The sequence below is a fragment of the Raphanus sativus genome, chromosome 9 (assembly GCF_000801105.2).
Source record: "Raphanus sativus cultivar WK10039 chromosome 9, ASM80110v3, whole genome shotgun sequence".
Classification (NCBI taxonomy): Eukaryota; Viridiplantae; Streptophyta; class Magnoliopsida; order Brassicales; family Brassicaceae; genus Raphanus; species Raphanus sativus.
The window spans coordinates 21,902,441-21,919,815 of NC_079519.1; the positions used below are offsets into that span (position 1 = coordinate 21,902,441).

Consider the following 17,375-nt stretch of genomic DNA (forward strand, 5'->3'; position numbering starts at 1 on the left):
TATATATGTGACTTGCATAAGAATTATTTTTTTGTATGTTAAATTTTAAGAATAATACCAAATTTTGACTCGCACTTCAAAAGCGCGAGTTTTTTGGGTTATTTAAAAGTTTGATATGAATTAGTATTTTATACATGTTGTAAGTTATCATGTTATAAAGTTGTATTATATAGAATAAGAAAATTTGTTTTAAATTATATAATTTATAAATTAGTCTATGTGAGATTTTGTAAGTACACTCTTACACAACTCTTTTTCAGACATGAAATTTTATACCCAGATCTGAAAACGAAACAAACCCGACACGAAAAATACATGTTCGACCCAGGATCTGGGAAAAGAACCTCTTGGATTTTTTGGACCAGCATATATTTTTTCGAGTCCAAGTACCCAAAATGTTTTGTGGATATTATGTATATTTAAATATTTTAGATATTTTTAAGTATATAAATAGTTTTTTAAGTTTCGAGTTAGCGTTTTGGATATAGTTCCAGGTTTTAGGTAAAAGTTTAAAATTTTTAAAATATATTTTAGGTATTTAGATAAATCTTTGAATATTTTTGGTTTTTAGGTAAGATTTCGAGTAAACTTTAGGATCTTTTGGCGCATTTGAATATTTTGGGTATTTGTTAGAATTTTTTATATATTTTTGTGTTTTGTCTATTTCAACTTTTCAGGTATTTTGAGTTTTTTATGGTATCAAATTACAAATATTTTAGTTATTTAAATTATGTATTTGAACTGACACGGGTCCAAAATGAAATGTTCCAAACCAAACCAAAAATATTTCAAATACCTAGTTGGATCCATATGTCAAAAACCTAAAGAACTCTGACATGAAATGAACCCATTTATTCTCAACCCGGAAACTTGAATGTCTAAACATAATCTCTCTCATTATATTTTATGTGCATTTTATAGAAGTTACATTTGTTGAGCTAGTAATATTTAAAAAAAAAATCGAAGATTTTTTGAATATTTTAGTAGTATATATTTGTAGGTTTTTTCTTTTTTTTTTGTTTAACAGAAAAAAAAAGATTTGTAGGATATTTGTATAATTTTAAACTTATCATAATTAACAAATTTTAATTATAAATAATTTTGATAAAATTAATTTAACTTAATATACATAATTTTTTGAAAATATGTTTTACTGAAGTGTTTTTATCTAAATTAAATTTTATAAATATTTTAAATTATATAATATAGAATGATACGGTATAAATGTTGTATAATATATACTAACCCATTTTATAATTGGTGTCTAAATTGTAGATGCATATTGAAATAAATATATCGTATATAAAATTATTTCATATAATAACTATAATGTTGGGTTGTAAAATATTTTAGAGAGTAAGTGTAAACCATTTAAAATATTTAAATTTTGTATGGTGAACATAATTAATGGTAGAACACAATGTATAGTACGGTGTTTGCAGAAAGTCTACAGTTACGTTACAGTTGTCTTGTGGTATAAGTTGTTGATATCAATGTCAACACTCGGGTTTGAGTAGCGGTATACTCGTTTTTTTTTTCTTTTTAATGAATGGCATAAACGTAAATAACTAACTCATCTTCTTCCTCCAAATTTATTAGGGCTTTCGAGATCTCAAGCTATTTTCATGGCCGTCAGATTCAGTTTTTCTCTAAATCATCAAATTTTTATGCTATTTCGTATTGTGTATGTCCCAATTACATAGATTTATCACTAAACACACGATTTTGATCATACAAACTCAGAGAAAAATAAAAAATTGATGTCCCTGATTTTCTTGCCGAGTATGACGAAATTGCCATGGCTCACCACCCCCAAACGTATCACCGGCACATAATCGTCAGATTTGACATTATTTTTGAACAGGAATGTTGATTAAAGTCAATGGGTTTCGTAAATACGTTTCTCAATATTATATTTGCTGGTTAACACAAGAAAGAGATATAAAACTGGTAAATTATATGGTATAATAGTATTGATAAACTTATTGTTACAGACATATAAGGTGAGACCAAAAAATAATAATAATAAAAGAGTCCAAAAAAACTTTCATAGGTAGATTTGTTTAAACTCTTTCCCTTTTAATAAAGTAGATTGTGAATCTTAGGTTTTGAAAGTTGGATTTATGTTAGGATGAATTTTTTTATGAATTAGATGTTAGATTTTGTTGTTAGTTTGTGGTGTAGATAGGTTTTGATTGTGTTTTTGTGATTTGTTTTAATTTCTTGGTTTGTGAAATTTAAAAGTTTTTATTATTTTATAAAACGTTTTTTAAGTTTTAAAACCTTTTTGGAGTTTTTATAATCTTTGAAAAGTTTTATTTAAATAAATATATTTTTTAGCTCTAAAAAAATATATGTATATATACATATAATTTTCAATTTTTTTATTATTTTGTTGTTGTAAAACGTTTTTATGATTTTATAATACACTTAAGCTTTTTATAAAACATTTTAAGTTTTTACTAAAAGTTTTTAAGTTTTTTATAATTTATAAAACATTTTCTAGTTTCTTTTTTGAAACTTTTTTCACCTTTTTAAAAGCCTTTTCAATCTAAAAAAGTTTTTGTGTATTTTTTTATATTTAACTAAACAGTTTTTTAATTTTAGAAAACAGTTTCAATTACAAAAAAAAGTTTTTAAATTTTATAAAAACGTTTTCTCTTTGTTTAAAGAAAACTATTTTCAATTTATAAAATGTTCTATGTTTTAAAAATTTTACAAAAACATTTAATATAAATTATTTAAAAAATAGTTATACTATAAAAACTATTCTAATTTTAAATTTTATATATACATAAACAGTTAAAAATATATATTATGAACGATTTAAATATTATATTTTAAATTAAATTTCTTTTTTTAATGATTTATAAAATTTCTGACATATAATATTTGTCGGAATTCCGTAAGAATTTTGTCTGTCCAAATTTCGTTAAAAATTAGTCTGTCGTAGTTTCGTCAGGAATATGACTGTCGAAGTTCCGTCGAAAATTTGTCCGTTGGAATCTCGTCAAAATTTGTTCGTCGGAAAGTTGGTCGTCAGAATTTTGTCAGAAATTCCGATGAAATTTTTCCTTCCAACAAAATAAAACTGAAGATGTTTTTTTGTCACAAATTGGTTTATTTCGACGAGTTTCCGACCGAATCACCCGTAAAAGACTATACAAACTAAACTAATAACTTTGCATTCATATAAACAATGACACGTTTGTTCAAAAGAAAAAACAATGACACGTTTGTTTCACAGCACTTCACGTCAAATTGTCCGCATTTATATAAAGGGAAAATTGCATAAAAACCCTCAAAGTGTCACTTACTATCACTAATTTCCATGATCGGTAAGAATCATATATTCTTGTCATTCAAAACATGGAAAAGAATCCAAACTAATTTCCGTGAGGGAAACACGCAACTCATGGGATCACAGAACTTCCCGAGAAGAGAATCAGCTCTGCACTCAGAAGTTGAAACACTGCGATGGGCGATGGAAAATATGCTTCAGCATTCCACATGCCAGAACTTTGGAATGGACTGCAAAGATCTGCTTGCTATGATCAAGGAACCTCATGCTTGACCAAGTTTTGCTACAGAACTAAAAAGGATAGAGACACTGCTGATATGCTTCTCAGACTTCAAGATTTCTTATGTTCCTAGAGCACGGAATCAGATTTCAGATTTCTTAACTAAGACAGTTAGATCCTTCCATACGAAATTACTTTTTATTGGTTGTTCTATTTCGGTCTAGTTAATCAGAGCACCTCAAGTTTGAGTAATATAATAGCATTTCGCCGTAAAAAAAAACACAAATGTTAAGAAAAAAAAAACATTGATCTTAACATCAGAAATAGTTTTTTAGCGAAAAAAAAAACATCCAAAATAGTCGTGCTGTGATTATGCGGTCCATGACAGTCCCGTCTCTCTAACCTATATTATTCCCGACCATTCAACCTTTTAATAATTGTAGCGAATCAAAAACAAAATCTTAAAACTAACAAAATCCTCGGCGACAAAGAGTAGAGTAGAGAGAGAGAGAGCACTACAAAGGCTTCGTTCCTTCCGCCGGAGATGGACAACGACTCAGTGGCGTCATCGCCGAGATCAGAGTACGATAACCAGCCACGTGTACGGTTCATGTGCACTTTCGGAGGAAGGATCTTGCCTCGTCCGCCGGATAACCAGCTCTGTTACGTCGGCGGTGACAATCGTATGGTCGCCGTTCATCGTCACACATCTTTCGCCTCTCTCCTCAGTAAACTTGCTAAACTCTCCGGTAAGCAAAACAACTGTATCGTTATTAAATCGGAACCGGTTCAAATTGAGTAGTTCCGTTTCTCTGAACCGGTAAACGATTTTGAGATTAATCGGTTTAGAACTAATCATTGATTAGGTAAAAGCAACATGCGCGTGAAGTACCAGCTACCAAACGAGGATCTTGACGCGTTGATCTCCGTATCAACGGACGAGGATGTAGAGAACATGATGGAAGAATACGACCGCGTCGCACTGAATCAAAACCCCCGCTCTTCTCGTCTCCGTCTCTTCCTCTTCGCCAAAAACATCGCCGGAGAAGAAGAAGATAACGATAGTCGAGCAAGCAGCATCAGCTCTCTCCTCGATAGCTCCGTCAATCGAGAGCAGTGGTTCCTCGAAGCTCTCAATCACGGCTCCTCCGCCGCATCTAACGGTGGTTCCAGCAAAGGTTTCGAGCGCGTCAGGTCTGAAGTCTCCTCGATCGTCTCCGAAGTTCCTGATTACCTCTTCGGGTTGGATCATTTCGACGAGACTGCTCCGCCGAACGACCGTGATCCGAGAGCTAAGATCCGACGAGAAGCCTCGACGCTTTCGGATCCTGGCTCGCCTCGTCGTGATGTTCCTTCGCCGTATGGTTCAACCTCTTCGGCTCATGTGATCACGTCATCTACACCGGAACTTCCACCGGTTAAAATTAAACCGGAAAGTCCAGAAACGGTTTTGACTCCAAAAGCCGATCCTCAACCGGAGCGAGTAATTCAACAGATTCCGGTTAACTCGCAATGGCAGTACGTTGCCCCTGGCCCACAGTTTCATTACCAACCACCGGTTTATATGGTTCAACCGGGCAGTCATATGGTTCAACGAGGTAATCATATGGTTCAACAGAATAATCATATGGCTCAACCGGTTCTAATGCCGGGTCAGCGTATTCCACAATACCAGCATGTACCGATGGGATACCATCACCAACCACAGCCTCATCAGATTCCTGGTCTGGGTCAAGTATATGGTGAAACGGGTAGGCCGGTTATGATGGCAGTTGATGGAGTCAGCCGTACTGCTTATTATGGTATGAATGCATCCGGTCCGGTTCAGATGTATCATCATCAACCTGGTATGGTTGTCCCAGGCGTAGAAGAAAAATACAGAACTAAAACGGATTCGGATCCGGGTGGGGTGTGAAAGTCATCTTCGTCCTTGAGGCGTGTCTCAGCATGAACTGTGTAATACATTTCTCTGCTTTATTTAATCTTTTGTGTAATTTTGTCAACTTTTTTATACAAACTACGATAACAAAATGAAACCCAATGTCAACATCTTGTAATAAATAATAAATATACATCTGTGATTTGCGACACAATTTGCCGTATTTTATTATGTAAAATACATCCTATTATTTTAAATTATTATTGAATAACCCAAACAAAATTACAAAATTGGCCTCAACTTTCAAATTTAATATAAAACTAGGTGTCTTCCTCCACCTGTAATGTTAAATTTTTAAAAATATAAATTTTATTTAAAATTGAAATTTATTAATATTATATATTTTATTATTTTTGACTAATATTTAAATTTGATTTAATTAAATATAAGATTAAGAGAAAAATATTTTTGTTTATTTAAAATTATATTTAAGAATATGTATGTATATATTTAAAATTTTAATTTTAGTAATTTTTATCTATTTCTTTTGGTTATATATGTTAAATCAACTTATATAAAATTACTAAAAAATTCATATAAAAATTGTATAGTTATCAAAAATTAAAACTAAACAACATTTATAAAATTTGTTTATCTAAAAGAAACTAATGATATTACGATTATAAATTTATAACTTTTTATAAATTGTAGAAAATTTTATTAATATACAAATTGTATAATTATAAAAATAAAATTCAATAGTATTTCGAAGTTTATAATTTCTTATTTGGAGATATTTATTTAGTGATGATTTATGAGTTATTACCATATTTTAAAATTTTTACCAAAAATATAAATCGACATTAAATGTAACGTATGAGTTATTGTCATATTCTATAAAGTTTTCCAAAAAATATATCAATATTAAATGCATTGTCCATGTCATATTTAACTATAAGTCATGTCATCTTTTTAAGTGTCACGTCATATTTTTTTGCGAGAATAATTGTAGTAATAACACGTATACAAATCGCTTCGTAAATAATGTCTAGGGGACTAGATTTGATATGCGCTTTAAAGCGCGGGATTGTCTCATTTTGAAATGTTATATTATATAACATATAACGTATTAATTTTTATAACATATCTATGATATTAAATTTTTGGCATAGGATGTGTTTTGTTTGTATACTAGATCATGATCCGCGCTTCGGAAGCGCGGAATATTTTATGATTCAAAATTTTGTTAACAATGTTACAAATATTTAATATGTAAGAATTTTGTCTATTTAAAAAACTGCGTTTGAATCAACATTTTTAAATCTAATTTGGATCGTCGAGCCAGTAAACCCGGTAATCCGATATATAATCATGTTTGAATTGGTTAAAAAGTAATGGGTTAATAAGTTTGATTTGAATCCACTTTGAATATATCATATAATACGACTATTATATAAAATTAATTGGTTAAGGAGTAATGTATTGCATGGTGATCATCGCATGGACTTATTAGATGGTGATTATGAAATCTCAAATTTAACATTACTGCATGTTGGTTATGAAATCAATTGGGAAAGAAAATATTTTTTTTGAATAGAAAGAAAATGGGCCAACTGATAAAATGAATGTATATAAGGTATTAAGTTAGCATATAATAAGGAAATAATTTACTAACATTAATTGTTAGTTAATAGGATCAGAAAATATATCATATCTAATAGTATGTCCAATTTAAAAATCCACCTAGAAAAAAGCATAATGTTTCTGTTTTAAGGTATTAAGTTAGCATAGAATAAGGAAATAATTTACTAACATTAATTGTTAGTTAATAAGATCAGAAAATATATCATATCTAATAGTAGGTCCAATTTAAAAATCCACCTAGAAAAAATCATATAATGTTTCTGTTTAAATAAAATAGATGTACATGTAGTAGTTGTTTTATATGTTTATGATGGTAATTATTGAGATATAAGAGTAGTAAAATATAATCTAATGCTAATTTATAATATATATATATATATATATATAATTCAGAAGTTTTGAAAGCAATTGAAGATTGATATTTTGTTAAAATTAAAACAATAATTTTCCGAAACCTTACGGCATATTAACTATCTTTTTACGAAAACCTTGTGGCATATTAGAGAATCATATAGCACAAAAAAATAAATTAAAAATATAGGAACTATTCCTAATAATTAGGCATATACGGTTTTCATATTTTGTACTCCCTCCGTTTCATATTATATGTCGTTCTAACCTTATGCACACAGATTAAGAAAACATTTAATTTTACATATTTTCAAAATAAAAACACTATTACCAATACACCTAACCATGTATCAACCAATAGAAAAATAGAAAAGAGAATATTGTCAATAAATTTTGCATTGAAAACCGAAAACGACACTTATTTTGAAACAAAAAATTTCCTCTAAAACGACATATAATTTGAAATGGAGGGAGTATGACCGTGTGTAAATATTGTATTTAACCGAGATTCTCTTAAACTTAGTATAGGCCCAAGTTATATATTTTTAATGGCAATTAATTAAAAGTGTGAGTAATTATATTTAAAATATATCTTGTTTTCCATATATGCTAAAATCTAGGCGAATTTGTTTTTTTTAAAGAAAATTTAATTATTAATGAGTGACATCCTTTTATAATTAACTTGAAAAATAGGAGCATAATGCTAGTAGAGATTATGCTTTAATAATATAGATTTTGTTTACCATTGCAAATTACCAGCCAACTGTTGAATCATCAGTTGTGCTAATCAAGTGTTCTTAACTGAATAGGATTGGGTGATAAAAACATTGATTGGATGGATTCTGGCAAGTGTAAATGTTTGGTTTCAGGTTACTGGAAATTGCTTGGAAAAGACATTGTGTATATTAATTGTTTTTCTCTAAAATTTTATATCATGCTTCTAACTGTTGCACGCTTAATATCTGCAGCTCATGTAATCTGACTATAGATTTGCTGAAGCACTTGTGAAGCTTCCATTTCTTGGGGGTGTCGAGGTTTCTCACTGCCTCATGTCAGCAGAGCCTATGAAAGTCGTAGGCAAATCTTGTCAAAATCTGGAGATATTGAAGTTAAACCCACGGTGCTTACTTGTACCCTTACATCGAGAGTGACACTGATGCTCCAGTGGATACGCATGTTAATAAACTTGTGTGTCCTTGTGTTATGTGATCGAGCTAGTACAAATGTCTCTTTGCATTTGCAAGGTTTTTTTTTTGTCTTTCTACAAGAACTACACTCAAAGAAACTAGTTTATGTGTGACTGTTTTATCTATCTTCGACCAAGTCTTTGATGTCTAACTAATTTCCGCTGCCCCGTGTGTGTATGAGAATTATGATATCTTAATTTTAAATTTAACATGCCGCAATGCCCTAATGTACTATGTTAATACCATGAATATATGGGTCACTGAGTGATATATACGAAAAGTTTTGAAAGTTGAAACTGATTAACATACTTATTTAATGAACTAGGGGCAGTTTGACCATTTAGAGAAAATGGTCTTTTCCTCTTCGTCGTTGCTCTCGTCCTTGGAAACATAAAGTCATTAATGTCCAAAGAGAAAAGTCATTTAGTGATGGTGATGTCTACGAAAAGTCTTGGAACCTGAAACTTGATTCATTCCCTTTATTTTGATAGATGGACTTGAGAGAGTTTGATCATCATCATTCATCAGACAAAAAAATGGCCTCTTCCTCTTTGACTCCGGTGATGAAAGAAGATGGAGTGTGTAGAAACTGGGCGGAGCTTCCGTCTGACTTAACGTCATTGATACTGCGCAAGCTTGACCCGATTGACATATTGGAGAACGCTCAGAAAGTGTGTACTTCATGGTATCGCATCTGTAAAGACCCTGCCATGTGGCGGAAGATAGACATTTTTAACTTTGTAGATAAGGGGTACAACCTTGAGATCCTGTGCCGTCATGCAGTGGATCGTAGCCAGGGAGGCTTGGTTGAGGTTGACATTTCGTGTTTCGGTACTGATTCTCTCCTCAACTACATCGCCGATAGGTGAAGCTCTCTCTCTCTCTCTCGAGTATGTTTGCTTTGTCTTATCGTTCTCAGTTTACAAACTATTACACGCGATTACTTGCAGTTCAAGTAACCTGAGAAGGCTCGAACTTACATTAATCTCCCCGATGACAATTGAGGGACTTACAGAAGCAGTAGGGAAGCTTCCATTGCTTGAAGAACTCGAGGTTTTTGAAGCAACAATGTGGGGAGATTATCTGAAAGTTGTAGGCCAGTCTTGTCCTAAACTGAAGATATTGAAGTTAAACTGCTTTAGAAGTGGACTCTGGCCTCCTTTGCACGTGAGTGATGATGATGCTCTAGCTATCGCTGAAACAATGCATGGACTTCTCGACCTCCACCTTTTTGGAAACAGTTTGACAGACGCTGGTTTAAAAGCCATTCTTGATAATTGTCCTGATCTGGAACATCTTGATCTCGGTCGTTGTTTCAATGTTCACTTTTCCGGAGATCTGGAGAAGCGTTGTTCTGAGAGGATCAAAGTGTTGATACGGCCTAACGATGGCGTTATCGATATTGATCTATCTATATTCGAGGACAAGGACCCCGACATGCTAGATATTGATTATTACCAGGATCAAAGTGTTGATACGGCCTAATGATGGCGTTGGTGAAATCTGTTTTCTAGTTGCATTTTGTCCGTTGGTGAAATGTTTTTACTATCTCAAATTGTGTATGACTAATTAGTGTCTATGTAATGCATCTTTTGTTCTTGCAACACTCTTTTTTCTATGATAATTGATTATGAATCTATTCTACAACATTAAATTAATCATTTTGCAAGTTAAAATCGTTTAAAATAACTGTGAAAATTGTAAGTTTGAAAATCAGAAAGAATAAGAAACGCAAAAATGAGTTATGTAATACACACTGATTACTCTTCAGGAAACAACCATCAGCATTCTGAAAAACATTAATTTCAATTGTTTCATTATATTTTAGTGCAATGATACAATGTTCAGAGAATCGTTGCGTGAACTAATGAGGTTTTGGAACAAATTCATCAACTGCAAAGTTCCTTGTGGCTGAAGGAATGGCCAAGCTCAATCCATCAAGTTCTGGTCTGGCAATGACTTGGCATCCCAGTCGTGATCTGAAACATTTTTGTGTGTTACTAGGAAAATGAGGATACAGATCTTTTCTTTAAGAGATAAGAGACAAAGTTTACGTTTCTGTGAGGCTGAAAGCAAGATCAAGCATATCATTCTCTTCATCGTTGATTCTTTAAGTTTGTTATAGTACTCTTTATCCTGTAAAGTGTAAACACAATTTAAGATAACATTTTTCTATCAGCAAAGCCTTGGTTTTAGGGAAAGCAGATGATGATATGCCATTTATGAAAAATGAAGAAGATATGTTCACCTGACACGTTAGAACACACTAGACAAGCCTCACAAGCCCCTGCAGATTAAGTAAAGTATTAGAAGCAATGCTTAGTAACGAGAAGAAGCAATAGAAAAAAAATGGAAGAGAAAAGTCATGTTCCTTCGAGGTCAATATCATTTTCGAAGACAGAAGTCAGTATCTAAGTCTACTAGATACTGAACAATGCAGAGTACATGTGTTTTTTTTTTGCTTGTCTTCGTCAACCTTATGGACTCTTTCCTGTTTCCTACTATTTCACTGAGCGCGTGGCTGTTTCATTGGATACGTTAGTTACTGAATGAGTTCTCTTTCCACTCTTGAAGTGTAAATGTTTGGTTTCAGGTTATTGGGAATTGCTTGGAAAAGATATTTTGCATCTTATTGTTCTTCTCCAAATATTACGCAAGTTTTGTCCAAATCTGGAGACATTGAAGTTAAGCCCAAGGTGCTTTACTTGTGCCCCTACAGCGAGTGACGATGATTCTCTAGTGAAATCTTTAGGTGTTCCTACTTCCTAGTTTCAATGAACTTTGTGTATCCTTGTTCTATGTGACCAACCTAGTACAAATGTATTTTTGCATTTGCAAGGTTTTTTTTTTTGTCTCTGCAATATACCCGATAAAAGTTCAACAGTTTTAATAAGTGTGATTGTTTCATCTTTGAATCTTTCTTCGATTAAGTCTTTGAAATCTGACTATTTTCAACGGCCTGTGCATGTGTGTATTAGAGTTACGATATCTTAATTTAAAAGTCAACATGCCGCCAAGCCCTAATGCCTTCAATTATGTTGTAGTACATGATACCATGAATATATGGTCTTTTTGAGTGATATACACGAAAAGTCATTGAAATTTGATACTGCTGGTGGCTTCACACAAAATTATTTAATGAACTAGAGGCAGTTTGACCATTCAGAGAAAATGGTCTCTTTCTTTTCGCCGTTGCCCTATTCGTTGGGACCATATGGTCATTAAGTGATGGTGATGTCTACGAGAAGTCTTGAGACTTGAAACTTACTTCACATTCTTTATTTAAATAGATGATGAACTTGAGACAGATTGATCATCAGACAAAAATGGCCTCTTCCTCTTTGACGACTCTGGTGATGAAAGAAGACGGAGGATATGGAAACTGGGCGGATCTTCCGTCTGAATTAACGTCATCGGTCCTGAGCAGGCTCAACACCGTTGACATTTTGGAAAACGCACAGAAGGTGTGTACTTCATGGCGTCGCCTCTGTAAAGACCCTGCCCTCTGGCGCAAGATTGACATGCGTAACTTTGTAGTTTTGCTTAAGATAGACATTATGAACCGCGAGGTCATGTGCCGTAACGCAGTCGATCGTAGCCTGGGAGGCTTGCTTGAGATTGACATTTGGAATTTCGGTACTGATAAGCTACTCAACTACATCGCCGACAGGTCCTTTCTTATTTTCTTTTTTATTTTACTCTGCTTCAGTTTTTTGTAACTATAACACGTAACTACTTGCAGGTCAAGTAACCTGAGAATCCTTAGACTTGCTATGTGCGATGAATCAGTAACTGACGATGGATTTACCAAAGCACTTGTGAAGCTTCCATTGCTTGAAGAACTCGAGGTCTCATACTCTGAACTGTCCGCAGAGTCTCTGAGAGTTGTAGGTCACTCTTGTCCTAATCTGACGACGCTGAAGCTAAATCAGCGCCTGGAATTGGAGCATTGGTTCGTGAATGATCGTGATGCTCTAGCAATAGCTTTAACAATGCCTAGACTTCGACACCTCCAGCTTGTTGGAAATAAATTATCAAACGCAGGTTTAACCGCCATTCTTCATCTTTGTCCTGATTTGGTACATCTTGATTTACGCTGCTGTTACAATGTTCAACTTTTCGGAGATCTGGAGACGCGATGTTTGGAGAGGATCAAAGTTTTGAGACGACCTTATGACTCGACTCATGATTTTCCCTACTTTATCGACTTTGGTTCATCATCTGAAGATGATTAAAGTGGTGCCAGTGAAGAAGATGATAGCTATTTATTACCATGACTTACTCAGCTCGTTTAAAGATTCGTGTAGTTGGTGAATTATTTTCCCTATTTCTTTAAAAGTGTTTTCTGATGAACATGGCGTCATATCCATATGTATCTTTTGCTTTTGGAAAACTCTTTTCAATGGGATCATATCCGTGTGTCCTCCAAAAGAAACATAGTCAGAAAAAACAATCAAAAGCATAGTGATAAAAATAATTTATCCATTAAAAACGTTTTAACTTACACCAAAAGTCTCCCTCCCATTTTATGTCTCTTTCTTGAACTCCACTTTCTCTCTCACTTCCTTTATTCTCTGTCTAAAATGGAATGAGCCATGGTTCTGACATGCAAAACATACTTTGTTTACCGGCCATCGGAGACGTCTCTCGAGCTGATGGAGTTCCTTGCTTTAACACCTTTGAATCCGCAGATTATCCTCTCCAAAACAGAAGAAGAACCCATCTCCGCCAAAGGTGATATAGTCAGGAAGAGAATTATGAGGAGATGCCCTTTGGTTTCGAGCACCACTGAATCTTTAGATTTCCCTGTCTAAAACTGAAGAAGAACAGCGAGTAAGATATGTGAGTTAGCCATTCAAGGGAAATATAATTTTCTGGTGTTTTTAAGATTTCTAGGACGATTTTTACGGATGAAAGCTAACTTTTTATAGCTGGAGATCCAACGCCTTGTAGAGAGGAAAGATGCAATGAATGAGGAAGAATGGGCAAAAAGAGTTAAGGCTTGGATAATGACAATTCATCAGTGCGACTTGTAACGGTTCGGAGGAAGCAAATTGGGATTGAAACGACATGTACACATTCCGATGTGCAGGGTCACAACGAAGCGACAAATCACGGCCCATTTCAGAATCACCACTGTTGATACACATAATCATATCTTCAACCAAAGATGAATCCTAGAATCGCAAGTCAAAGAGACAAAGATCTGCATAAATGGACCTGAATTTTGTTTAGATAGTGGTCCAAATCGCAAGAATAAGAGATTTGCAAGAAAATGGGCTTCACTTTTCATTAGACATTGGCCTTACCCTACAATATCCAAAAACTAAGGGGGGTGTATTCAACCGAGAATTTTAGGTGATTTGTATTAAAATGTCAAATCCACTGTTATTCAAACATGAATTTTAAAAACTCATTTAAAATCCACTATTATTGAACTTGACATTTCGTAAAGTACTCTGAAATCCACTGTTATTGAAAAAAAATTAAGTTGTGGAGTTTTAAAGTTTTGAGGTGATTTTAGGGTGTTTGGGTGGAGTTTCTTAGTTAAAAAATTAAAACTCAAATCTCATGGTTTTAGGTGATATTCTAGAGTAGTTTAACAAAAATCACCTAAATCTCTGCAATTTATTAAAATCATCTAAAACTCTATTAAAAATCAAATCACATCAAATGTTAAATTGAATACACCCCTCTAAATGTAGCCATGAAATAAAGATTTAAGTGGAACAGAATTGACTGTGGGTAGTATGTTTCTTCCACTTAACTCAATGGAACAATATGCTATTACGGAAACATGGAAGAATTGAAATTTTAGATCAAAACATTAAGTATGGATGGTACTACTTGCTTAAAGAAGAATTCTTGAAAGTGAACAGCAAGAGCTATTATTCACTACATTAAAAAATCCATTAATGAAAGATGGAAATTCATTGTAAAATACAAAATACACATGTCGAATTAAATTTTTGTTTCTATCTGTTCCAATATATATATATATCAATACTGTTAAATCAATACTATTAACCATATTTCAACTATTCTATTAAAAAATGATCATATTCAATTGATAAATGTTTTGTTTAATTATTTACAATCCACATATATATAATTTAAATTGACTTTTGAACTGTACTTAAATATAAAAGTTAAATTTTTCAAAAAAAATTAAAACAAAAAATATATCCGCCCTTTACACGTTTATCAAAATTTAAAGAATCACAAATCATATAGTTTATTCAAATTATGTACTATTTAAAATATATAAAAAACATTGAATCATTTTAAAACAAATATAATCAGATTTAAATGGATATTTATCGGTTAACCAATATCGGATCGCGGGTTAGTGACTGTCTTTAATTTTTTTACAGGTTTAGCTGGTTTTTAAATATCGGATTTTAACTAAATCTGATCAATACTACATATGCCGGATTTACCCGTTTGACCGCGGATCTGTATTGAATACAAAAGCGGATCTGGATCGTCTACAAAAGCATAAAACAAAGAAATATGATTAAAAACATATATAAAAATCAAATTTCTAAAAAAATATAAACGAAACAATTTACTCGTCCTTTTAAAGGCGGATCAGAATCTAGTAACTAAATAACATAGATAAATCTTTTTTTGACGTCCCATGTCGATAGATCTTCTCAATTGGAAAAAAACAAAATTTGTGGAAACCTCCAAAAAATAGAATGCAATTTTTTTTTGAAAATATACCATGCGTCACTATTTTTTTCTTGTTCTATTTGATAACACTAGGTGTTTTCCTGCACCATGTGCAGTAAAAAAAATTTAAAATATTTTAATAGATAAATATAAATTATTTTTAATTTTTTATTAATATTATATTTTTTTTTCTTATCAATATTTTAATATAATTTTAACTGAACATTAAAATTAAGATAAAAACAATTTTGTTTATTTTGAATTATATTTAAGAATGTGCATATATATATAATTATAATCATAGGTAGATTTTTCTATCTATTTATTTTAATTAAATATATTAAATAAATATGTAAAATTGCATAATTGTCAAAAATTAAAATTAAACAATATTTATAAAATCTATAGATATATATATATATATATATATATATAAACTAATGATTTTACGTTTTAATTTGATTTTATGATTTAATTTTTATAATTTTATAAAAATATGTATATATTTTTGAAATATTTTTAATTTAAATGATATTTAAAATTTGAAATGCCATAATTGAATATATTTATTTTAGTGACGATTTATCAGTTATTACCATATTTTAAAAAAGTCCAAAAATATAAATCGATAATAAATGTAATATATGAGTTACCATAGTTTAAAAAGTTACCAAAAATATAAATTAACATTAAATATAATTGTCCATATCATATTAATCTATAAGACATGTCATCAATTTTAGTAGCCATGTCACAATTATTAATCTATATATTTTCTTGCACCATGTGTAGTGATGAATTTTGTAAAAGTTAAATTTTATATTTTAAAACCTAATTTATTAATATCATATATTTTATTATTTTGACCAATAATTAATATAAATATCATTAATTAAGCATAAAATTAAGAGAAAATATTTTTTATTTTAAATTATATTTAAGAATATATATGTATATATATAAAGTTTAAATCTTAGATAAACAAATTATTTATTTCATTTGGTTAAATGTATTAAATCAACTTGTACAAAATTACTAAAAATCATATAAAATTGTATAGTTATCAAAAATTAAAATTAAATAATATTTATATTATTTGTAGATATCTAAAAGAAACTAATGATATTACGATTTTTTTTTAAATTCAGAAAATTTAGAAAATTTTAGATAATAAAAATTTTATAATTATAAAAGTAAAATTATATAATATTTCGAAATTCAAAATATCATATTTGAATATATTTATTTTAGTGATGATTTATGAGTTATTACAATATTTTACAAAGTTTACCAAATGTATAAATCAATATTAAATGTAATATATGAGTTATTGCCATATTCTAAAAAGATTTCCAAAAATATATATTAGTATTAAATGTAATTGTCCATGTCATATTTAACCATATGACATGTCATCAATCTTAATAGCCACATCATAATTTTTTTGTGAAAACGATTGTAGAGAAAACATGTGGCAAATCACTTCTCAAATATAGACTAGGGAATGGCGCAAGGAGAAATAAAAAATACTTTAAATAATAAGATATATATATATATATATATATATATATGAAATATTATAATTTTTATTAGCTTGATCATTTATATTGTATTTAGTATTGTTATCAAAGCGATAAAATGACGAGGATATAAACATTGATGATGTATTTCAAAAAATATAATTTTAGCTAAATAAAACAATTAAAGCAACCACTTATCTCTAGCCAAAAACTATTTATATTATGATCAACGTATACGTTATTTTGTAGTTTGTTTGATCTATTTTCTTAACACCGCACGATCTGCTGTTCTTTCACTATACAAATTCTAACCATGTTTAGTTTGAAAAAAAGAAAAAAAATTATAACCATGTTTTATTCAAACTTTCTTGATAATTATAGAGAAATTGCATTCTCTCTGCATCGCTTTCTTCGTAATTAGGTAAATACACGAATGGATTGTGTTGAACTGTTTAACAATATTTTAAGACACTGCTGCTCCTATCTATACAGTCTCGATTCTATAACCTAAAAGATTTTGTAATCTCTGCGTAAGATTTTATTTAGATTGCCATATCCTCCACTATATCTTCTTGTCAAACATATCCTCCACCACTTT

General features: G+C 31.0%; 3 protein-coding genes across 3 annotated transcripts; all 3 read left to right on the forward strand.

Annotated features, from left to right (window-relative positions):
- Positions 1-3,960: 3,960 nt before the first annotated feature.
- LOC108823301 (uncharacterized) lies at positions 3,961-5,614 on the forward strand. Its single transcript, XM_018596471.2, has 2 exons — positions 3,961-4,270; positions 4,388-5,614. The coding sequence occupies exons 1-2, from the start codon at positions 4,066-4,068 to the stop codon at positions 5,434-5,436; spliced, it is 1,254 nt and encodes a 417-aa protein (XP_018451973.2). The 5' UTR covers positions 3,961-4,065; the 3' UTR covers positions 5,437-5,614.
- Positions 5,615-9,118: 3,504 nt separating this feature from the next.
- On the forward strand, positions 9,119-10,067 carry LOC108824989 (F-box protein SKIP19-like). Its single transcript, XM_018598343.2, has 2 exons — positions 9,119-9,447; positions 9,533-10,067. Exons 1-2 carry the CDS (start codon positions 9,119-9,121, stop codon positions 10,065-10,067), a joined length of 864 nt encoding a protein of 287 aa, XP_018453845.2.
- Positions 10,068-11,699: 1,632 nt separating this feature from the next.
- LOC108826559 (putative F-box/LRR-repeat protein 23) lies at positions 11,700-12,820 on the forward strand. Its single transcript, XM_018599932.2, has 2 exons — positions 11,700-12,252; positions 12,325-12,820. Exons 1-2 carry the CDS (start codon positions 11,873-11,875, stop codon positions 12,815-12,817), a joined length of 873 nt encoding a protein of 290 aa, XP_018455434.2. The 5' UTR covers positions 11,700-11,872; the 3' UTR covers positions 12,818-12,820.
- The last annotated feature ends 4,555 nt before the right edge of the window (positions 12,821-17,375 follow it).